The 25,652-nt window shown below is 40.9% G+C and overlaps 1 protein-coding gene across 2 annotated transcripts; it reads right to left on the minus strand.

Moving 5' to 3' along the window:
* Positions 1-694: 694 nt before the first annotated feature.
* Positions 695-25,042, minus strand: wnt2bb (wingless-type MMTV integration site family, member 2Bb). 2 transcript variants are annotated; one of them, XM_036533339.1, is made up of 6 exons: positions 24,980-25,042; positions 15,406-16,336; positions 8,032-8,252; positions 5,198-5,475; positions 4,508-4,772; positions 695-1,843 (listed from the first exon to the last, which is right to left on the minus strand). In XM_036533339.1, exons 2-6 carry the CDS (start codon positions 15,600-15,602, stop codon positions 1,614-1,616), a joined length of 1,191 nt encoding a protein of 396 aa, XP_036389232.1. In that variant the 5' UTR covers positions 15,603-16,336; positions 24,980-25,042; the 3' UTR covers positions 695-1,613. The 2 variants fall into 2 exon arrangements, with proteins under 2 accessions (XP_036389232.1, XP_036389231.1); XM_036533338.1 differs by having other exon boundaries at positions 8,026-8,252.
* Between the last annotated feature and the right edge of the window lie 610 nt (positions 25,043-25,652).

Here is a 25,652-nt window from a genome sequence, read left to right on the forward strand (position 1 = left end):
TCCCTAACGTCAATATCAACCTGAGCCTTGTAATTAAGCTCATCAAGTCATTACTGGCCAGTCTGGAGTTTCACCAGCCTTTATTATGGCAGAGAAGATTAAATGACTTTTCAATCGGACTTTAAATGCCAGTGATCTTTTTTCACTTACCCAGTCACCCTACTGACAAAAACACTCTTTGTCACTGGTACAGGGCTGGCTTATGTTTGAAATGATCGGTTCCTCTGTCATTCCTCTCCTGCTGAGTATTACACTGGATGCGCTCTCTGCCTTTGCCACAGAGGGTCTAATCTTGCTCAGTAATTTCAAAAAACCCATGGAAGAACCGGAGACCTCTTGGGATGTGCTGGATGATATCAGAAGGGAATTTCATTGGTATACTACACAAACTTAATCGGGTAAACCACTTAAATATATCCCCCAGCAACAGGCTGTGAAGACCCTTACTTTGTTAAAGGACTGTAAAGAAATAACAGAGGCAATGCATTGTTGCATAAATGAAGAAGCATTGATTCTAATGTCATACTAATACCATATATTTATAGGAACTTTTGTTTTAAAATAATGAAACAGTATACACAAGATACACAAGCAAGCTGGATGACAGAGAAGGAAATTCCACTGGTGTAATTCCTCATTCCGGAATCCCTGTCAAAGACATCCCATTGAAATGGAGAGGAACATTTTTTGGCGGATTCACTCTTTCTGTCGTCACATCAGTCCACATCAGTGTTTTTCTCCATATAATTCATAAACAAATATGTATAAATGTGTCAATTTTGCTCACGCTTTAGCTAATGTCCTTAGTGCAGGTCTGTCTTCAGACAAGGAACTAAACATAGCTTTTTTTGCTTTAAATTAACAACTTTCATTGTCCATTTTTTAGCATTGGGGGAAAGCAGTGATTGCTTAGAGCAATGTCCAAAAGTTCAAACCATTTTGCTCTTAGAAAGGACTTGGTATCCATCTTTGCAGGAGAGTGCAGAATCCTACCTCAATAATACACTGCTTTTTCGTATGAGTGCTGGTGCCTTGCCACAGACAAGCAAAACCAAACTAAAGAAGTTGTGACCTCAGTGACAGTCATTTTCCAAAGTTTGAAAAAACAAGTTATGGGATAAAGAGGGGTGTGATTATATTCTCTGGTGCACAGACCAGCAGTTTCCCAAAAACATGTAAATGGTTTAAATACAAAATTGCCATGATACATCTATAAATGTCCTCAAGAAGCATCTTGTAAGCAGCACACCATTTTTGCACAAACCACTCATATGAAATACTCCCCTCGTCAAACACCAGCATTAACAAAAACAAAACAAAATATAAAACACAACAGGTTCACAGTTAAAGCAAATATAGCAGCCCTTGCACTTACAACCCCATCCAAAAATAATAAGAAAAGGGAATTTACTGAGCATTTTGTGCTAAGCGCTCATGGGAAATGTAGTTTAGTTTTTAGTGCTTTTGCGGAGACAGTAAAATAAAAGCCATGCAACAGGGAACGGAGAGAGGAGCTGGGATCAGTGGGTATGAGGGATGGACTCTATATCCCAGAATGCCATGGCCCGCAGGAAATCCTGAGGAAGGTGGGCAGGGCGGGGAAGGAGCGGCCCTCAGGTCTGGTTCACCCATTCGGCATGCTTTGGGGCCTTGCAGGTATGGACGTCCACCGACTCCTCGCAGTCCTTGCACTCGACTGCGCAGCACCATTTGAACTTGCACTCACACTTGGTGATGCGTTTGACCCGAGTGGTGTCATAGCCCCGCCCACAGCACATGACCTCACAGCCGTCCGTCCCCCTTGATGACTTATTGCACACACGTCCAGCGGTGCCCAGGGAACCTAGGCATGAACAGAACAGAGACATGTGGTCAGGTTACATGACATTATATCAAGCACAAACACTACATTAATACCTGTGAAATCTGTAAATGTGTACATGTGTACGTGTGCAAATGAGAGAATGAATATGTCAAATGAGCATTTCTTAAATCTTTACAATAAACGTCTCAGTGCACTCTACAATAAAGGAAATACAAAAACAGAGATCTAAGCAGGTAGTTAATCAAACAGTTAATCAATATATTGCATATTGTATAATATTTATTATATATTTATATATGTATGTATTTTCTCTCTCTCGCTCTATAGCAAAAAAAAACACTATATGATATCTGGTAGTTTTTCTGGGACACAAACAACAAAGTCTTCACTAAAACTTTACTAGGCCAGCTCTTTCATCAGAGAGATGTCTAGTACTGCTGGTACTGCTTTCAAATGGATAAAGTTGGAATGAATCCTGAGCCATGACAGAGCTCAGAACTCAGCCAGAGGAGGCCTGTCTCCACGACAGCCCCTTCCAGTGAGTGTGAGACCCACACCAGCAGCACAGAGAATAGGATTTGAAAAATGAGCCTGATATATCCTTGGGGTAAGAATTCCATTGGGAAGGCGGGGAACTAATGGAGGAACTGTTGACCTCCTGAAATGAGTGTTATAAGCTTCAGGAGACATTTCCAACCCCCACCTTACCACATGCCCCCACCAATATACCCTCCATTTACAAAGCGCAATGCCTGCAGACCCCAGTTATGCACAGGAATAGGCAAATGCAAAGTGTGCTGTATTTCAGCCTTGCTGTTTGAATGATTGTGGTTAAATAATGAGCATCACTGTAATTGTCTCAAAACTTGCTGTGGTTGGGATTCACCAGATGCCACTTTTTCAGGTCATGTTCCTATGTATGTTATTGGAAAAAAAGGAAAAACACAAGCTCCACATCAGCTAATTGAAACATTTAACTTTCCTCCTGGACATGTGCCATGTTGCCCAACGTAAACCGGACAGTGTGTGAACAGGGCAAATTATCAAACACCAGAGCTGTACCCCACAGCTCTTTGTGTCAGCTGTGCCCTCTCACAGGGGAGTGAGGGATGGCTGTGGAACAGCCGGCCTCTGGATTAACACTAACATCCACGCAGGTTTCCTTTCCCCGTCACTGCGTGTCCAAGGTGCGGCAGGTGAGGTTGTCAGCAGGGTCTATGAGCTGCTGTGATGTTTGTGCTGTTCCTGCATGTTCCTTGGGGGTGTGTGGGAGAGTGACAGGGATTAACAGCACGCAGGAGCCCCGGCCGCCCCTCGGGCTCTTCGGGGAGGCGAGCTAAGAGGAGGCAGGTGTGAGAATCTTCTTACCAGGGCCGTGAAAACACCCACCCGACACAGACACCATGACACTCCCATTCCCCCTTCATGCGGATCATTTGATATGCTTTGATGTTTTACATGCTTTGAAAAGTGCCCGAGTTTAGAGTTTAGAGAATGCATTCATCCATCACTGAAGCATGCTCCACTATTTGAACAAATGCACCAGTATTTAGAACAAACGGTGTTTCTGATTGCCATAATCATTAAAAAAGACAAAGCAGTCCAGTGCATACATCACAAAATAAAAAAATAAACAAAAAACATCACAAAAAAACTGCTTGGTGAAATCATTACAAGTAGATGTTTAACTGGATTTACACAGTTTGTATCCCTGTTAATGTGTTGGATGGCTTTCTTGTAAAGCAAATCAGCTTTCCGATTAATCTGAAAGACCAATTAGGATTCTTGTACTAAACGACCAGGGTTCAGTCCTGCCATTTCAGATCTAATTGTAAATCTAAATTTAATCTAATTGGCACATTGCATTAGACCTCCCCTGTGCCAATGGCGAGTTATCCTTCTGGTAATATATAGCTATTGTGTGTCAGTTTAACAGGAACACAAGTGCACTGTTATTACATCATGGTACCTTAATGGGGAAAATAGTTTCAGTTTCACTGTTGCTGGTGTGATTGCCAGATATGTAGCACGATAGACAGGGTTAATTTAAATGGATGCACATCTTAGTTTTTGAACTTAGGAATGCATCTTGCAAGCACTTCTAAGACCTAGCCAAGGGGTGCGGCCACGTAAACACAGGGTGGAATTAGAGAGAAGGCAGAGGTCAGATAATTATGAATTCTGAGATGGACACCATTCCCAGGCCTCTGGCCATTTAACATTGGTTTCCCAGGGCTTTGAAGAGCAGGGATTCCCTTTATTTTCCTAATGTCTAGTTGACTCGCCAGTCAACCGTGAAGACACAGGCTAAGGCCAGCTGCATTCAGAGTAGTTAGTGAATGCATGTCCTGCCCATATCTTTATGAAAACAAGGGTTACCAGCTCATCATTAATAATGCATAACTATATTCCAGCTCAGACCAGGACTAAGAGACATATTATAGACTAATCTGTCTAGTCTGTGTGTGTCTGTGTTTTGTAATCACATTTTGCTAGTGTTGGAACAGTATAAAATAAAGAATGATGTTTTGTGGAATTGTCACAATATGTGATTTCATCTCCTCAGATCAGTAACTTAATGAAATTTTCTTGGTCTCAACCAACATGATTATTTCTGAATGTAAGTGCCACCAAACCTGCATGTCCTTACATCCTTCTGTAATACACTGGACTAGGACCCACCTGCTGCTTTATCCATGAGGCAGTAATCTGGTGAGTTCTCGAAGTACACTAAGTCATTCTTCGTGGCCTTCCGGAAGTCCTTGTTAGCCACAGTAAAGCCTGTTCCATCCTGGTTCATGGTGACCTCAATGGCACCATTGTATTTCTTGCGGAGGTAGTCCCCGGTCTTTCGGAAGTCTGACATGGCTAACCAACAAGTCCTGAGAGTGCAGGAGCCACTGACCCCATGGCATTTACACTCCAGCTTCATAAAACGCTTCACGGCCTGCAAGGGAAAGCAACGGGGCTTCATTAGAATGACACCAAGGCATCTCACAGAACCTTCATGACATTTGCGCTAATGTGAGTGATAATATGAGCATGTCCAACGCAATGCATTATGAACACAGATCCACACTGCATTGGACAGTAGGGTGGGAGTCACCCATCACAGAGTATATACACACGTTGGGAATGGCAGCCATCGTTATCAAAAAGGAACTCAATGACATAGAATTATAGCTCTCATTCACATCAGCCTGAACCAAATGGGAGATTATTTTTTGTTTCCAGAAGGAGTGAATGTTCTAAGGTTACTAACAAAAGGAGAGGCTTGGGTAAGCACTTTTAATGCCCTTTGATGCCCCTACTCTGCCACAACATTACACGGGTGTCACAGGCACAGTGAGCGGTCATGGTGGCTGTTCTCACCGTCCGCCCGCAGCGGTTGTTGTGCAGGTTCATCAGCGCCCGGGCGTCCTTGACCGTCTTCTCCTTGGCATCCACGAAGGCCTGAGCAAACTTGATGCCATAGTTGATGTTGTCGCTGCAGCCACCCCAGTCAAAGTCACCCCCGGCATCCTTGTCCCGGCCCCTCTTGTGGGGGTCACAGTTGCAGGTCTTGAGCTCCCCCTGGCTGCAGGCCCTGGTAATGGCATAGACCACTCCGGCTGAGGAGATGGCGTACACGAACGCGGCCTCGCGGCTGCCTACGTAGAATACATTGATGAAGAGGGTTAACTATAAGCACTTTCTCTCCCTGGAAGAAAATTTCTCTAAAAAATAAGAAGGAAAGACAGCTGTTCTATCTGCAGGATGTATTAGCTGTGAATGTGACTGTTCCATTTTAAATATTATTGTACATTGAATCCAACTCGAATGTGTAATGCTCTTCTGTATAAACTGTTTAAAGATGGCCATTTTGATATCCCATTCATCACTGTGCTAGCATTTTGACTGAAAACAGCAGAATTTTGCTCTGTATGTATACGCCATCTTCAAAAGTGGATGGTCAGCAGTGCATTCAGTTAAGTAAACACTGCTTCACAGGCTGAGTATTATACTTATGTATATTAACTTTGTGTTGTTAGCTAGGTGAGCCAAGCCAGCTGAGCAGTATATGGGAAGGATTGCTTGGTTGCTCTTTGAGGAGCAAGCAGCTGCGCATGTGGAAAGAGGGGTTTCTGCTGGCTGGCATGTGCTGCGCAGATGACTGCTTTTGGAATAACAGGGCGTGTTTTCGTTTACAGGAAAGTAGATTGTGGATTATTAGGCCTGGTTTGGCTTGGCATGCCTCTTTTTTTTTTGGTGTTTCTCATTCCATCCCATAAACTGAATCAGAGCAGAGAGTGATAAGTTAGGGAGTGGGCCTTTGTCTTCTTGCCAGGAACATATCTCCAAATATTTACATCTCCTATTACAGTTTGTAAGTCGCCAGTGTGGATCTGTCGCCCTGTCTGCTACTTGTTTTCTGAGAACATCCGTCCCATCCGACTTTACAGAAAGGTAACAGACAAGGAACTCTCTGTGGTCCTGCTACTGATGCCATGCAATGCTTCTGTTTCATAATGTGCATACAAGTTTTCGAGAATATTTGTACTCCAAACTATATACACATGCAAATACATTATTAATTGTAAATATTTTTCTCACTTGAAAAAAACAACTACTGAATAGCACACAACCTGCATTTTCACAATGGACTCCAGGGTGAAACATGAAATTCCACTGCAAATGGCAAGAAGGCTTAAAGGAGACAGGAGCTGGAGGTATATAGCAAAAGAGATCAGTAGATGCTCACTGAAGTTGACCAGAGGTTTGTGCAAAGTGTTTGTCAGTTAGACATGTATAGGCTCGTTAGACATATAGTGTGCTTAGAATGCCCAAAGAAATGCTGTTCTTGGATTTCATTTACAGATATTTTCTGATTTCATTTCAATCCCTTTATTTATTCAATTTCCACTTAAATCATATAAAATGTTAAATCATATAAGTAAGGCAGAGTATTGTACTTCTTTCCAGAGACTAACCCTGCAGTAGTAGTGGTCTTGAAGCCGTGCCACTTGGAAATATTCTTGTTTGACAATAATGCTTTTCCAGCCACTTGAAACCAAGAGTTGAAAACTCTTGTTGACGTCTGTACATGGTTCTGAATTTCCAGTCTCCGACTCAAAGTTCACTCCACAAACAGGGCTAAGTGGGAATGCTTTCAAACTCACAATAACCCCCCAGAAGGGAAAACTTTATGAAGGGGAAAGATGAATGGCCTTTCCCCAAAATATGACAGCATGTCTGGAGAAAGGCAAACCATTCTCTGCTCTGGGTTAGCAATTCTGGCTCTGATGTACCAGGAAGATGACAGTGACCACACTTCCACTGTGTTTATGAACTGTGCTATCCATAAGTGACCGGAAACAAGTCCACTGTGTGTGTGGTTTCTGTGAATGAGTGAGGTATTTGAGTTTGTATGTATATGTGTGTGTAAGATAGTATGTGAGGTGTGTGTTTGTAAGTTTGTGTATTTGAGTGTGTGCCTGCAAGTGTGGAAGTGAATGAGTATGCAAGTTTGTGTGTGCGTGAGTCAATGTGTGTGTGTGTGTTTGTGTGTAGGTGCATATGTGTGAGTAGGTATGGATATGTGTGTGTGTGTGTGTGTATGTAAGTGGTTAAGAGCAGCTGTAAGACACTACCCTGTTCTCCATAAGGCAGAATTTACTACACACTCCTGTGATGTATTAACGTTGATTTAAATAGTGAAAAAGAACCTCTGACAATCCCTGGGACTCAGTATATTATTCAACTTTATCCACCTCTGCTTATCCAGATACATTGCACATTTTCTCTACTATGAGAGTTTTTTTAAAGTAAAAATCAGCAGCTTTGCTAGGGAGAAATTGTCCTGCCTAACTCAACTGCATGAGAGGAAAAGTTATAATTCATTGAAACTTGTGGCCCTTCCACTGATTACAAATTACACATTGGGTGACATTGTCACGTTAAACAGAAGCACACTACTAACAGGCCTGATGAATTTTTTTGGAAGGTCAGCTTGTCGATATACTAACATGCCAAGAATCAGTCTGGACTTAAAAGGTGCACACATGCATACCATTCGCAACGGACTTGTACTTGCTCGCCGTGGCCATGCTTGAGTGAAACGGCCGTCATGTTGTGAGAATGAGTTAGATATGCGGCAGGAGGACAACACAAAAGGGTGCACACATTGGGGGGAGGGGGAAGATATAAAAGGTTGCACACACACTTACTGCGCAGCAGGACACGCCCAAAGACGGTATGGTCACGGTCCAGTGTGCTGCAGTTCCAGCGATGGTGGCGGAACTGGTGCTGGCACTCCCGGATCCACTCTTTGGCGCCCTCGCCAATGGACTGCATGATGTCTGGGTGCTTCTGGCACAGCTGCCGCTGCTTGTTGACCAATCCTGGGATGTTGTCGCAGATAACCCGAGCCCCCAGCGCCCCGATGTACCTGCGGTGGGGGAGGGGACGAGATGGCAAACATTCTTACTGGGACTAATTTCTCCAGTTTCATTTTCAAGGTAGAGGTTGAGTTATGAAACATTTAATGTTCCACATGTTGCATATAGTGTACAGTCTTTTCCTCTGACACCTAAGCAATGCAGACAATGGAAAAGTTTATTTATATATTTGTAGTTATACTTTGACTTCACTAGGTATTCAACTAACAAGCAACAAGAATCAGTGTTGTGTCAGTCCAAACATGCCACTAAAAAAATGAGCAATCAATATTTTTACACGTATGTGTTTTCAACTGTAGGCATTTGCCATGTGGCACAGAGAAATCTTAAATGACAGGATTTTGGAACCTTCTGCCCCACTACTGGATGGGCTAAAGGAACCCTCTTGCCACCCCTGGAAACTCAAACTCATGACACCCTTTAATGCCAAAGCCTGGGATCCCTGACGCAACGTTCCCAAACACACAGAAGCCTCCAGCCTACCCTTACTCCTGTATCGCGACCATATCCACGCCGCACTTTGATGAGGGGCAGTTTCCACTCCTCATATGGCTGCCTCATTCCCCAGGCTTCGCAATCCTCTGTGGCAGAAATGCTTCTCAAAGACTAGCGTGTTTATCCTGTCATCAAGCACCACCTGATCAAAAGGACCCAACTCTTGCCTCATTCGGCCAAAGCAGGGGAATTGCATGGCTTGTCCCGACTTTGAACACTACAACTGCTCTCATACAAACCATCCCACAACTCCTGACAGCAATACCACAGTAAATTGCACTTATCCTGCAGGCCAGAACTATTGCATTCATGTATATATTGCAATCCTAGGGGCTTGTGTATAAAGGGAATATACTGTATAACGTACACTGCATAAAGGGAAATGTACCGTCAAATGATTTTCTGCTACATTTTTACGTGCCGACCTTTCACCCCATTATTTTGTACCGTTGTACAAGCTGTGCTGTTGCTGCATCTGCTCTCGCCTACATGCAGGTCCAATATCCAGAGCTTCTGTTTTATAGGCGTTTTCTTAATCTGGCTTGCTTATAAATTCCTGATTGGAGGCACACGTCTGGATGGAGGCCCATTAAATAGTGAGTCTGAAAGAGCGGCCGTGTGTGAGCGTGAGGAACAGAATTTGGAGGAGGTTCTAACTCTTTCTTTAAATTACAGAGATTAACTGATTCAGAGACTCAAAACGTCCCATGAATCAGGCTGAATGTGCAACATGAATTAGTTGCAAAAACAATTTGCATATGATGAAATAATTTAAATGACCAGAAACTACTGAAAAAATTGAAGGGCCATTGTTAAAGATTGTTAAATCCAGCCACTTACTTCACATTATTTTACAGTGAGTCCCTACTTTTCTTACTCAAAAGCAAGGCAGTACTTAAGATACTGTCTCATAAAGCTGGCTTCAAAGTCTGGTACAGCTCATTTTCTTTTTTCTTTTCAAAGACTCATAAACGTGTGATGAGGAGTATTTGTTTTGTTTGTACCACTTTTAAGATTCATTTCCTTAATCTCAGATGGTCCAGTGCAGACAATACAACTGATAATTCTTCAGGTTAGCCTCTTCAGGTGAAAATGTCAGCTGGGGTCTTGCCACCAAATGTCCCCTGGTCCCAGGTGTATGCCACTGGCTGAACTCTCCCTCTCTCTTCCTCTCACGCAGAGTACAGATCAGCTCTGCTTTTTATGGCGCCTGTAATTCACGAGTCCCGGGGCTGCAGTAACACACCATAACACCCTCTGCTATTAACTAAGTGTTGATTTTTGCTGAGCACAGAGTGGGGTGGAGGGGCGAGGTGGGCACGCACAGGGGAGAGGCACAGCTCTGGGAAATATAATGGTTTGAGCTCCCTAATGGCTCCAGTTCATAGCAGTTTACCTCAGCTCAACAGTTTGGCTTTCAAACAGCCAGAGCCACTCCTGGGGGAACGCTTTCCAAGCTTAAAGACGAGATGAACTATCACAGAGCCAAGCTGCCATTCACGCAAGTGCCTCAGGGTTTTTAAATAATGTCACAAAACAATTCTGTGGCACTTAAATGCCTTTCAACTGGTTCCCCACTGGACTCCTTATTTCAGCAAAAAAGTGATTCAGCTAGACCGATAAAGACAGTGAATGAAAAACTCAATTCTGGAAGGGGAATAAGTGTTTTTCCAAATCAATATGTGAAAATAACTTGCATTTCATTTAATTTAAATTTCATTTAAATTTTTGCTTTTTTGTGGATTCTTCACTTATTCCTTTAAAGTAAACATTACATCAACATCCAGTCAGTTACTTAAGATAATTGCTAATTATAGTAAGGACAGTCAGCAAATATCTTAAGTAAGCATAAAGATTTTTTAATAGAATTACTTACTGTATTATCTAACACTGCACAGAAAGGCTGCATCTACAAAATGCTCAAAAAAGCCATAAAACACAAGAGCCTTGAGTGGCACTTTAGCACTGCTAAACACCCCCCAGTTTTTTACGTCCATAAATTGGATTCCTGTGACGCTGCATCTCCCTGTCACGGATCCCAGTGACAGGACCGAGAAAGCCCATAGAGAGGCTTTGCTATAGTCACTTTCACAAGGTTAACTATGAAAAAATAAACCTTTCCACAGAACAATAAACTGTTTGAACAGATGCTAACATGTACTGAACATGTACTGAAATTCTCTCCCTCCTAATTCCACGGAAATCCCATGATTCTGACTTGTTCGCAGCATGGAACCCGTGGGAACTGCTGACCCCTATCTCTGCTGTGTTTTGGTTGTGCTTTATGTTTTAAAATAAGGGTGTGATGCACGTTCATAGATTTGCAGTGATCCAGGGGTTTTGGCAACTGCAAGTCTAACATAAAATAGCATTAGAACAGATAAAGATGGTTTATTCAGCAGAAGATAGCTGAGGGCAGGTAGGGACCTGGGAAGCTAATTCACCATAATGCTGTTCTATCTCAGGTCTGATAGTTTCCAGCAAGAACTCAATTCTAACCACAACTAAGATGCTCAATTTGAGTGCTTCTGCCATAGTTCTGACACAATGATGCTGGCTAAGGTGTTTTGGCATGGTACGCAAAATAATTTTTACATTTACATTCACACATCTGTCAGATGACAGACTCTTTCATCCAGAGCAACAATAAGGAATTCTAGTCTGTACACCTTTCTTGTGCAAAATGGTTGAAGTACTGGAAAAAAGGGAAAAATGTCCTAATTCAGGAAACCAAGATGCAGTCTATAGTCTCCAGTCTTAGGCTGAAATTTAACTGGAGGTTACTGACCCACTATTTCTGTGGACCATGCAGTATTTAACTGAGTGAGCAAGACACACTTAGATGGTCAAGATCAGGATCTTTTGGGAACTGATGCTGTAGTATTGACTATAAAGGGAATCAGTGCTCCTGAGTACTGAATTGTCCAATGGGAAAACATTAAGTGGAACTGTGGATGCAATTCCCCGATCAATTCACATCTGTTCAAAGCTGAAAAACAACAGTACTATTGCATTTTCCACTTTTCACTGGTTGGCAAAGTGGCAATTTGGTACACAGAAATCCATTGGAATGCCTGAATGCTTTTCCGAGAGTCCTGGGACTCGATGAAAACGGCTGTCTGGATGATATCAGAATAAATTCTCTCACTCATTGGCTGTCGGGGGTTTGGAATTGTAACTGCCAATTTGAACCTCGTCCCTTCATTCTCGGTTCAACGGCTCCACATTTCCAGGACAGGCGCACGGCTCTCATGGGAAACACAGTTCGTAATGCTGTCATTTACCTGCCTGTTCCAATGCATGGGACTGACTCCTGCAGATCCCTGCTCTCTCCCACAGCCCTGATGAAGGGAAATCCACTGGGCTGCACTAATCTCACTTCACATTGCTGTTCAACACTAATTCATTGCGCTTTCCCCCTTGTGTATGGCAGAAGTCCAAAATAGTATGATTTAAGCCTCAAGCCACTCCCATAACCCATTTGCCTGCCAGTAATTTGGGATTGTTTTACATGTATTACCTAATAGCAGGTAGTACAGTAGCATCACATGAAATCTGTCTGGGGGGGAGGGGGGGGTGTTTACACTGCAGAGATGCTCATTAACGTGATCGATGGGGGATATCACTGAACGCAGGGTTATGTTTTCTCCCCTCTCCCCAGACGATGCAGGCAGCTCTCGGAGAGATCAACCCCTCTCAATCAAGGATTTATTTATGGATTGCACCATTTAGTCAGTCCAAAGCAAACAGCATCGCGGTGAGGCACCACCTTCAGGGCTTTTGTTATTTATAGGCAGCATATGGGGGATCTAGTGTTGCATTTAACTCCTTCTTACACCACCATTGTTTGACAACCTCACATGACCTGTCTGCCATGCACACAGGGCAGTGCATGGCAAGGGGTCAGGGAGCTTGGCTTCTCACTGAAATGTTGCAGGTTCAAATCTGAGGCATGGTGTTGCTGTGCAATGCTGAATTAAGGCACTGTCTTTAACAACCTCAAGAGACATCTTTAAAAATTCAGATACATTCACCTTTTTTGGTTTCAGACTGAGCTGCCATGGACAGAATATGGCCAATGAATTTTGACCAGTCTCTGAAGGAGGCACTGAGATGATGAATGGAATGCTATGTTTTTCTGGTCACCATCCTTCTTTATAAATGTGGCAGTAATATTCTTATTATATGTTTCATAATTCATGCACTCCCATTTGAACAAATTATAATTCTGCGTTATTATCATTCTCTGGGTAGATGTTGTAATGTTTACTACCCCTCTGAACTACTACGTAAATACGTATCCTTTGTTTTGTTAATATGGACTGCTAACATACACACAGGCACACACACATAGCACACTATCATATTTCCACTAATCACCCTTAGCCCAGACCACTGCATGTCTTCTTTTTTCAGAGTACCTGGCAAATTAATGATTTTTCTGCTTCATTGTTTATAGACACCAGCTGGGCCAAATACAGGTATAGCCAGGAGGGCCAACATAAATTAACTTTATTGCTCTATTATTGCGAAATTGGCTGGTAAACTACCTTGCCTGTGTCATGAAAAGGGCTATAATTTTGATTCAGATTTACAAAAGAGCTAAAATCTCATTTATTCACCACATAGATAAATGAATGTCTACACATGTTTGCTTTTCCCTCATGGGTGTTCCTTGAAGAACAAATCTCTGCTTTCAATGGATCTGACTGAGGTGTGGGCTGCAGCTGGAACCCTTTTTATTATGGCTTGTGTTCTTTATTCATCTGTTACTTGGTTTTCCTATCTTAAACATTTGCTATTAGTTTAAGTGACTACTGAACTCATGGATATGTTGAAAAAAGGAAAAAGGGCCCATTTGCTTTAAATTACTCAAATTAGGAATAATTCCCATTGTGGTTAGAGTGAATTATTTAAATTGGGAGGAGATTATGATTATTTTAACAGCCGATATCTTCTGCTTATATTGAGAACTCGTGTTATGCCATGGCCTGTAGGTTATTGATGTAACTGGTTTACTGTGGTATCATATGAATACTCTCCAATGACTAGCAATGACAGTAACAGAGACAGTTTTCTAACCAAAACCACAGCGGACTAGCAGAACCACAGAGCGTTATTGCAGTAACTGGGCAAAATGTGCTTTGACTGATGGATCCAAACATAATTTGTAAAGTTCAAACGAGACAAAGCATATACAGGAGGGATGTGAAATTCCATTCCCTGAGGACTGCAAATTAAGCTCCAGATTTTAATTGTTCAGTTGGATTCATCACTTGGGTATGGAGTTCATTCATATGGTGTGCCAATCACAAACCAGTCACTAAGAGGTACAGTATCCCTGATTTTGTAGACTAAATTTAAATCTGTCCCAGGGGAATCAACAGCTCCTTAATTTTTATTAAAAGCCGAATGCTGCATATCTGTATATAAAAAGGTGCACGTGATGTATGTTGCATGTAAGTAATCAATAAATTAAACCATTTCAGTTGTGTCATACTGGTAGTGGCTTCCACGCAGTGAGGTAGTATAAAAAAGACCATAATAATACAAATATTAACGCCACGACTTTTATCTAGAGACATAACAAAACAAATTTTAAAAATTTTGAAGGAAATAGAGCGGGGTTGTCCTTCCTGCCTCAATTTCTTTCCTGATAGGGACAAAAACCCACATCAGTCTAAAATGCGTCAAACGTGGTGATTCATTTGCACAGTCTGTTGTAACATGCCCATTGTATACGCTTTCCTAACTTGAATTTATGGGTTTATTGCGTTTTAGAAGACACGGATTGAGAAACCAGGAGTACACAAAACTTAAATATTGATTTTCACATAAAGTAATGATGGGTGAACAAAAGCTTCATGAACACTTTATTTCCACATGAAAATGGAGCCGTCTTTTCTCGTGCGCTGCTGTGGAACGAATGTTCGCTTAACATGGAGAAAGGAATTCTCAACAGGTGCTACACCGTCTTAAAAATGTAAATCGTCATGCTGTTGGATGAAAATTATTTTCTCGCTCCTCCTGTGTACACTACATCCTAACTGCGTGAACATAATAACCATTCACAAAATTAATATTATGCTAGTCGAGATATCTGAATAAAAAGCACTCTGAACAATACTATAACAGCAACTACTCGTGAATATATGATCAACAACAACAATAACAGCCACTACTACAACTTCAAGTGCAAATCTACATTAACTTAAAATCTGAATGTTTTCGCGTCGTTTCACATCTAAGAAACATATTTCATTTGGGAGAAACGAGAAACGCAATAAAATCGTAAAAACTGGCATATTTTAAACGAATTATGATTTAAAGACGGCAGTCTGTATTAGCCTAGCCACAACATATACGTATTCCCTTCTCGCGCATCTGGCACCTCCGTGTTGTATTGTTTTGTTAAAAAGCAACTTTCCCTTCCTCTCGTAATGAAGGGGCTGCGATCGCTCTGAGGGATTTCAAATTGACTGGCACCGTTTTAATCCCGTATAAAAGCAAACTGGCGAAAATACATTCACTGGTGAGATGCAAAAAAAAAAAAAAATAATAATAATAATAATAAAAAAAAAATCAAGGATTTGCAAGTGTGCGTGTGTGAGGGGGATTCTTTTGAATGTAACTATGAGAAGTACTTACCACCACGAAGAATCCACTCTGGGAGTGAGCATTAGAAGGAGTAAAATAAAAGCAAAGTATAGCCTGGAGCTGGCATTTGAGCCGTCTGAAGAAGGTGCCCCGATCCTGGACAGATGTCTTAATCCTGAGGCTCCCGTGGACACTGTGGGTTTGCTGTGAATCCGGGAAGGACCCTGAACTTTGCTTAAACCAAACATTTTATGCTTCTTTTCCAGTAGACTGATGTGAAGGCGAGAAGAAAGTCCGGTAGTACGGTTGATCTTTCAGGGCTGGGTAGCGTTGACTTCACACATAGTTGTTCAGGTAAAGTTTCCCATCTGTGCTCGTGATGCAGCAGTGTTTGTTCTGCATGAATTTCACATGTGAATTGTTAATTCACCAGGCCATGACAAAACGTATTCCACCTAAATATCCAACCACTGCTGTAAGAGAATTGGCAAACGCAGCTGAAGTAATCCCAGCCAGGGGGGCGATCTGCAGAATTTAGGACTTGGAAATCAGATTTGCTTCACTGAAGTTTCATCTTCTCTGAGAAAACACAGTACTCCCCACTTACTTGGCCAAAACGTGTGATTTTTCGTTGATATCACGCCTTCCCCCCTCTGGTGAAGCAAAAAAAAATTTTTCCAGGTCCTTTCTCCTATGGAATATTTCTCGCAGCCTCTCACCGTTATCAGCACCGTGAGTGTGATAAACTGCAGCGTTGAACTGAAGAAACTGTAAAACGGAGGGGTGGCGGACAAGGGCTAGGGGTGTGGGGCAGAAAAATGTTGACAGCTCTCTTGCCTGGCTGTTCTCATTGGGTAGAGATCGGGGACGGAATCATGTCTTGGGTCTTATGGGATGCGCGCGACTTTGCACTCCTGGCGGGCAGAAACGCAGGGGTATCGCTGGAAAGTAGGTAGCGGAATCAAGCCACCTGCCGTTGCCGCTGTGGAAGAGTTAAAGACAGACTTAAAAGGATGTCCTGGGCATTTGCAACGTAACATAGAGAGACAGAATAATTTGTACCAGAAGTAACACGTTTAAAATTTCTTCGGTGAATATAGCGATTACAGGATCACGCAATAACAAAACTAAAACAATTATCCAAGTCAAAGGAGAAAATGACAATAAATTATATTAATAAAAAAAATACCAGCATAACGACAATAAATATAGCACGCAGATAGGACATATTCAAAACGGCATATTTTGAAGTCCACATACAGGTATTCTTAAGATCATGACCACATACAGGTAGGCTATTCTTAAAATTATGGTACAGACCGTGGAGTTAGTTTACATGATTGACATTCGGTCCTGTTCTATGTATGGCGCCATTTATGTGCGAGGAAATGCCCGGAGTTCTATAGGTTATAAAATTTCGAGAACTAAAGTAAAGGTATTTTCTTAGAAGAGGTATGTATCTTTGTTGAAAGAGGTGTATATGTTCTAACAGTCTGTTGCGTAATCTAGTGGACCCATAAAAATCGACCACCAAATAGTAGTGTCAGAATAACTGATTGCTGTACCTCACATTTGGTGCCATGTCGCGTTCTTGCTTCAAAAAACCCGATGTACAGACACCAACAGAACACAAAAATTCGAATGCAGGTAGTCTATATTACCTATACTAAGGCGGAATGTGTAAGTTACACACAATTAGTCTAACAATTTCTTTGAATTAGAAGGTGTAACAGTAGCAAAAACCCTTTACAATATCGCTAAAATTCTCAAAATTATAGGCTACAGTGAAAGTTACAGTGAAAATGGACACGCAGGCTTACTTTTCATAAAAAAACTTTAAGTATAGTGATATTGTTTGTCTATTTCGTATCATTTGTAATATGCAGCAGTCCGATTTCTTTCGATTTTTTAAAAATAAATATTCCGCCACTTCCAGTAATTACAATTGATTATATTCAGTAGGGTAGGTATAACCAATATCAGATAAAATGTACAAAATGTTTTTGAGGTACATGCAATGATATGGTTATGTTTAACAAATTACTTTATTGGAAAAAAACAATAATGTGGACCAAAGCTTAAAAGAATCTCAACTACATTTGTTGAAAAGATAGGGTATTACGTGTAATTACACTGTAATTGCGACCACCATTCGGCAAAGAATCGGAATGGAATTGCTTTCATTTACCAGACTTTTCGCCCCATACAGCCTATAATGCACTACAAATACCGATTCAGCTGTCTCTGCAAGTCAAAAATACAAGGAGAATATAATTAAATATTAAATTACGTACATATAGTAGATCTAGTTTGTGGCCTAGGTCTGAAATGACGGGTTGTAGGCTACTCTACGTCTAAAATACCTCTAAAAGGCACTATAATAACGCCCATGCAAGCGCTTTTTAGGGGGTCGTTAAACTTTCTTTAAAATATCTGTACCATAACTGTTGGCTGGTAAATTTAATATACCGCGCCTGGAAATTGACATACCATTATTTAGTGTCGAATGAACAGGTTGCTTTGTCAGCAGAAACAGCAGGCAGTATGGAAAAATAATAATAGCCAGACCAAGAGTGGTGTCTGCGGGCTACAAATATTATGGCTAAGATATCTGTTTATAATCAGATTATTTTATGAACTTCTATTGTATTTTACATCAGTGTGCCAGACTGCTAGGCAACCAAAGAACATCACATTCGATACTGTGTTCCCTCAATCAGGACGACCCTCAAGCGGCATGAAAGAAATATGGACTACCAGCACAGAGTCTTCTTATTCGCCCTCATAAACTTTTTTCCGCTACAGTAATACAAAATAACTTAGTATAAACTAATAATGTATTTTCGCAGTTTAAGACTGAAAATAGAATACAGTGTATATGTAATATCTAGTAGTGTGGCAACGTCCTCTCTGCCGACTGCCTGCCCCGAACAGGTGCTACTCTGGGCGATCACGCTGTTTCGTGGGCAGCATGAACGTTACAAATGTAAATAGGTCAGACCAAAATTCTACTCACGTATCTCACTGTTATAACTTTCTATATTTGGTCAGCTCCCAACAACAGCAACTCACAGTACAGTGAGCAAATAGACACGCTTAGCCTCCACTTCAGTATGGATCCGTTGAAATGCCAGGTGTAAGGTGAACTAGGCCCATATTTATTATTACACCTTACATTTAAGCGTAATATACCGCTGAAGCGTAGCTCCCATTGTATTTAATCCTTAGTATACATTTCGGGACGCTTTCTTATGCAAAAGATACGAATAAAACGATACAGCTTTCACAGGTGGTTTAAACCTTTCATCACTGAAAATATCATCTGGGTATAACACTTCCACGGATGCCAGTGACGTGCCCGGGGTGGATATTATTCCTACTCAGTAAGCGGGCAATGTGGTTAAATAGCCTACAGCATCCACGAGTGTCCTTCATGCAAAACAACTGCCACAAATACCTCGCTCAAGTGATTGATTCTCCCTACCTACACAAACCCCAGCGTTCAAGTTTAGCTTAGTTACAAACGATATATCTAGAGACTTCGACTTGAGGTGCATGCTTTGGTCTTATAATGATTTATGCTCCTCGGTTTCGTTGCAATGCCCGCACGGGTAAGAAGAAATATTGAGTATCGCGCCCAGAGCTCTTCAAAAGACTTGAATCTCACTCCATCCATCTACATCGCTCGCCGTTGACGTATCGAATTCTCAGTGGAAATTATTTTCTTCTGCTCGTGGACGTTGCAGCCATATCTGCAAGCATAGCGGGCACACTCTTTACTTAGGAAATGAGGTTCAACGTGAAATCGAGCTCAAAAGAAAATGCAGTTGCTTATTTCCCCCCATTGCTTCCAACAGAATGCCAAATTAATCTTGTTTTTTTGCTCATACAAAAAGGCATAATATGATGAAAGCGGACACAATTTAAAAAACTCAAATTACTAATATTTGGCAACAGACACACTAACCAAAAAGTGGCGTAGCTTCGGTACGACACAAGTCAGGACTCGAAAAAGAACTTGCAGCTGACTGAAACATCGAACTGGAAAACCTGTAGTACAGATTTCTGAATTTTAAGAATAACTCAATGTATTATTCAAAGAAGCTTCTTTGTCTTGGAATATTGAACCATCGTGTACAGTGTATTCCTCTTGTTCATACGTTTCATTCTAAAAAGGTGGGACAATTGTGACAAAGCAATGTCTAATTCCCATGTGATTGAAATAAGAGTTCTCAACGGCAGAGCAATGCACGCATAAGCGATTCTTCATCTAGGAGGAATGCAGGTAGTCTGTAAAGCGAAGCCATTTTCGTGTGCATGTGTTTATGCGTGTCGAGATAGATACAACACTAATGGCCAAGACTGTGCATAAACATCACGGATTCCGAATTCATTAAAACACAAACTGAGCTACACCTGATATATGGCCTTATGTTTGTACAGTCATTCTATGAACCCTGAAAGTTAACGTCCGTATTTCAAACCAGCACCAAAGGTATCCTAAAATAATTACGAGTACATACAGGTTCTGCGGACTGGGTATGTACACGCTCACTGTTGTGAGTAGTACGATTTCCTGATTGTGTGAGAGGAAGGCCCAGATCTGGGTAAACATAAGCATGAACAAAACATCCATTGTTTTTCTTTCTTTCTTTTTTAATTAAGTGTGATGCTGTGAATTTGGAATCAAATGTAAATGATCTGACAGTGTTTATCCTAGTTGTATTCTTAACATTGCCATGTCACTGGATGGGCTAGGATGCTTTGACCGATAGACAGCTGGCTCAATCTCTTGGCCAGGAGACTGTATACAGTTAATAGGAAATGTGTGTTGCTTTTAACGAGCATACTACAGCAACCCCGGTTCAGCTGCATCAAGATCTCCACATTAGGGGTAATCGGAGTTGGCTGTCACATGGATTGGTTGTCACAGTTCTTATAACAAGTACATACAACCTAGAGAAGCTGACATTTGATGGGTACCAGCGCAACAGATGCTTATATTCTATACAGTCAATATTGATATGCTGTGGCCATGGTGCATTTATAACATATATAACAATACTCTTTGGCTCTGATAAATACGCTTAAAGGTTTGTCTTGTGGTCTGGAAATCAATCATTGTGCCTTTTGAAATTAATGACATAAAACATTAGGGTCCCGCCATTTTAAAATGGTTCTGTATCAACAGTGAAAAAATAAACACCGTCATTCATAGCTCTGCTTGGAATTAGGATTTGCATAAACAATTTTTGTTAGCTTGGTGCAAAATAATAATAATAATAATAATTGGAAAAAATGTGGCCGATGCAAGTTGTAACATTGATTCAAATGTCACTTTGAAAACCAACCCCAGTAAGGCCCTTTATTAGCAAAACAAGGCATAAAAATGATTTAAAAGGAGAAATGGAACACTGACAGAAGTACAACAGCTAAAACATCAGAACGAACGGCAAAATGACAGAAGAAGACTGTCATCAACTTACATGATGAATTTGAACTTACTAGAGGTGTTCTAGTTGACTGCTTATACAGTCTTTATGATTTTGCTGCAGATATGACACAGACATTGTAACAAAGTAAATCACTTCTGTCCCATTAAAATCTGACAAACAGCACATGCTTGGATGTAGACAAGATTTTGTGTTGTTATGTAAGCTTGCATGATCAAGACAAGCTACCAAATACAGGTGATATGTGGGCAAAATTGGGTGTGACATTTGAAAGGAGTGGCTAATTAGTTGCTAATTAGGAAGGCTAGCTATAATTTGCAGCTTAACCATTCTAAACAGCTAGAAGTTTGTTTTTGTGAAGCATTGAACAATTTACTGTTATGGATGTTTTAGAAATGTTTACAGTGTGTCATTTTCCATCCATACACGTTTCATGTGTGCATATAAAGTGTGTATGTGTATGTGCACAGGTGTAGTTTGAACAGGTAAACCTTAACATTTAACAAAATATGTGTAAAACAGCTAAAGCCCATTAACAACAATTGTCATTTTTAAATTTAAATTTAACTTGATTTGCAATAATGTATTTGAAATTGGCCATGGAACACTGATTATTAATTTAAAGCCTCTGAGATGCTATAAACTTAAGTTGTCACAGGAAAATAAAGTTGTGTATTTTGAATCAAGGTACTATGATATAAACACATGTATTTGTAAATTAGATTCTAACTTTTCTTTAATGACAAACAGAAGCCTGCAGAATATCATCAGACTAAAAAGAACTGTCACAAACATTCCCAGGCTCCTCAATGCGAAACTAAAGATGCTGACATACCTAAGCAGCTGTTCCAAGAGAAGCCACTTGTACTGTGGGAAAGGTTTCAGTGTAGGGCTTTGTTTGATTCAGACATTATGGAAATGTGTCTTTCACTACCAAAATAGCCCATTTGTGAGATACACACACAGAGTCTGAAATCATGAAGCCATGGGTTTTCTTTTTATAGTTTCTTTTGTGATCAAAATCATTGGGATTGTGAGGCACAGGTAAACAGGTGAAGAGTGATCACAAGTCCAGCTTGTGAAACAAAGCAGGTCTATGTGTTGTTTTCTGCTTTAAGTAACACACAATTCCAAGTATTTGACGTGAACAAATCGCTCTTGGCATTGAAACTATTCGAATTAGCTCATACAAACTGCAGTTTTGACAAAAGCTAGTGAAAGCAATTACAATATTTAAGCCTAAAACTGTAATTAGGCTAATCTGCTTTTTGACTATTTTATTTCCTCTTATCAACACAGCTCTCAGACACCGTTTACACAGTTGGACTCTAGCAATGCAAATCGAATTGCACCCCCTGTGTGGGGGTGAAATGTGCACGAGTCTGTATGGTGGAGCAGGAGCCAAACTCTGGTGAATTTTTGTGCTGCGGAGTTTAGCTCACGATTTTATGGTAAATCAAAAGGAATTAGCACAGCACAAACATCAGTAAATTATGGACTCCCTCTGTGCCAGACAAAGCCTGCTCATGAGAAAAGGCTGTTTTTTTATCGTAAGCCATTCACAAGCAGCATCAAATCCCTTTTTCTGCAAGGCGAACTTTGCCCAACTGTTTTGCTTTGACATTAGAAACTCAAAGTGTATTCTTGAACTGTGTACAAGAAGCTTAAACTATTTCAAATGGACTAAACTGAAGTTAGGTTCCATGCATGGAGGATGGTACTGTGTAGCATTACTTGTAGGGGAATTGAATTTCATTTTTAATTTAGAACTGGTTCCCTATGATGCTGAATAGACTTAAAATAAAAAATGCTGCCATCACTACTTGTATGCTTTCAAAATAGTGTTACACATTTGGGTCTCTGTAACAATAACAAAATATGATAATGATAATATGCACTAGGTGAAAACATAAACAAAATTTACTGCCCTGAACTCAGTGCTTTAAGGTTCATTGCATTTTTAGAAATACTGTCAAATTAATCAGTATTATTCAATTACTTGAGTTGGTATTAAAACGGACTGTTAGCTTTGCCCTATAACAAATACCAGCAACACAGGATAATCAAATTAATAGCATTTACTTGCTTAACTTTTAAGACTTAAAATGGTGTCCATTAGCAACTATTAAAGATAAGCTCAAGCTGAACCTATTTATAAACCTATGAAACCATTATGTATGCTGACTGTAGCCATAATTAATTTATTCTGGGGAGGGAATATTACCATCACACATAAGTTCACAGCTTACAAAACATGGTGTTGAAATGGCAGAATGAACTGGATGGTTAAACCACATTAATTCAGAACACACGGGCTGAACCAGTGGCATGTAGCAAATGCCTCGACAGCTGCACCGAAGAATGGAAGTCTGGTTTGACTGCTATTGAAATAAATGGCTGTGTCTTGTCTATCTGATAACCTTGCACCGCAGATTTCAACCTCCTGCTGCCTTTCTGTGCTGGAATATTGTGCATAAAATTGCATAATTGTCACGGAATTAAGAGAATATAGACAATTATCCACTGGTCCACTGTATATTCCAATAAGGACACTGTCGATCTCAGTTCTCCATAGTACAGGGAAACTGTCCCCCCAGCTAATGATCCTGGATCAGTATATGCCTTAAAAAATGGGGAGGGGTAATACTAAGACCAATGACTCTGGATCAGTTGAGGGGACAGAAATATGACCAGTCATTGCAAAGTATGATTATTTTGGATCAGCTATAAGGAGCATTAAATGTTGAGTATTATTAAGCTCAGATCATGACTCCCAGCAAAGAAAAATCTGTCCAAAAACATAGGATGGTCTTAAAGGGTAGATACAACCTCTATGCAATACATAAACATGTATACATGTATATATGTACATGAGCCCTAGGGAATGATTTCAGCTGGACACATTGCATATACAAGTGAGCGGGCCTTATTAGGGTGACTTTTATGTGCTGGACTCATCCAGTGAAACTGGCTTTCCCTGGGTTATATTTTCACCCTTATTTCATACCAGTATTTGTAGATGTGGTCAAACTGAGAACCAGCTTCACTTCTCAGAACACAGCCTCCCCTGCTCTTTGGTCTTTGTGTTATCAGAAGGCACTCAGTGGCTGGAGACTGCACAAGATGCCCCTGGACTGATGACATCAGTCACAGCCCCCATGACATCAGTTGTTTCTGCACAACTACGTGGACACAACGGGCAGTTTGATGGTTTATATGGCCACAAGTCTGATTTCAGAGCAGCATGTGTTTCCAGCCAGAATGGCAGTGCAGGTGTTTTCTCTGTGATGGCCCACCTGCTGCTCGCAGAGCTACCAGCTACCAGTGTTAGCAATGAACCCATACCTTTTGCCAGAGAGTAGTTGACCTAATGCTATTTCAGTGAATAGTCGCCTCTTATGGCAGTGGAGAAAGGCTAACAGTGGGATATATTTCTTAGATCACTGTATTAAGCATGTTGGATAGGATCCTACTACATGTTTTAAAATACAGCAATGACACGCCGTGAAAAGGAGAGCATTTGCTTATGTCACAGTGTTAAATGGAAAAGCAGTTGCACGTGCGTTATAACATCATAGGCAAGATAAAGTAACTACAATTGTTTAAAACATTCTCCTTGCATTTAAAAACAGCAAATAACAAAATGATCACTTTGCCCTTTATATGTGTTTACAGTAAAACAGCATAGAATTGATTAAAAACCGTAATCTGCTCTGTTCATTCACACAGTGTCCGAAGTACACCACACTCTTTAAAATAAAGTAACAAAAAATTCAAATTCATCAAGCTAGTAAAATGATATTAAAATGTTATTTTCATTTTACTTGAATGGATTTCAAGTGTTAAGGTGCCTGAATGAAACACACAAAAAATACTACTAGAAAAATAGATAAAAATATATCAAAATACTGTGAGTTGTGCTCAGGCTTTGCTTTCAAACAGTGTTACTGCCTATGTCTCTTTCACACCCTGTACCCCATTTCTCTGGCACCCAATTTTTCAACCCCTTCCCTTCTGTCACCTGCTCTCTCCTCCTGACAGTAAAGCCCCTCTCCTGCTCTCCTGGACTACTTCCCCCCTATAAAACCACACACAGATTTTCATTTCTCAGTGTAGTCCGACGCTGGTTTCAGTTAAAAGAGGCTGTTTCAGGAAGGTTTTCTGGTACTTACCGGCTGGGTTGGAGCTGAGCACCGCTGTGTGTGGAAGGACTTTACGCAACCGTGGCAGGGGACTGCTGGAGAACAGAGGCATGCATGACCTCCTGGATTCATATTAATCAGCGTAAATCCAGGAGCATTAGTCATAACCCTAAGTAAAGGTCAAAAACAATGCAGCACCCTAAAAATACCTCCGAACCACTGACCACAGAGATGTGGAGAGATGCAGGGAGGGGGGGGGGGGGGGGGGGGTGGTGGTGGTGGGGGGTTGTTTCCTACTTTGTCAACTCCCTCAGCCGTCACATCCAAGCAGTCTAGTTTAATTTATTATTTAGTATAATTTATATCCTCTGACAACAGAGGTAACACTGTTTGCAATTTGAGAGTTGTACATTCTGGCAACCTGCTGGCTGTTTCTCAGAAAAGGGACACAGTACAGTCACCCACTTTCACATGGTCACACACACACTTGTGCACACACACACACACACACACACACACACACACACCTGCATGTGTGCACACATACACACACATACACACACACACACACACACGCACATATACACACACATACATGCACACATGCAAACTCATAAATACAAATACAATACAAAACTCATACAAATACAAACACATACGCTCACATGCAGACACACACCAGACAAGGTCCAAATTAAGCAAC

Source organism: Megalops cyprinoides, chromosome 7, assembly GCF_013368585.1.
Source record: "Megalops cyprinoides isolate fMegCyp1 chromosome 7, fMegCyp1.pri, whole genome shotgun sequence".
NCBI classification, from domain to species: Eukaryota; Metazoa; Chordata; class Actinopteri; order Elopiformes; family Megalopidae; genus Megalops; species Megalops cyprinoides.

Bases quoted from the DNA above. Each gene is read 5' to 3' on its own strand.
- wnt2bb (XM_036533338.1), bottom strand. From the start codon at position 15,602: ATGTTTGGTTTAAGCAAAGTTCAGGGTCCTTCCCGGATTCACAGCAAA. The intron at 8,253-15,405 runs GTAAGTACTTCT...CCCCCACCGCAG, and splicing joins AGAGTGGATTCTTCGTGGTG to GTACATCGGGGCGCTGGGGG. The intron at 1,844-4,507 runs GTGGGTCCTAGT...GTTCATGCCTAG, and splicing joins CCTCATGGATAAAGCAGCAG to GTTCCCTGGGCACCGCTGGA.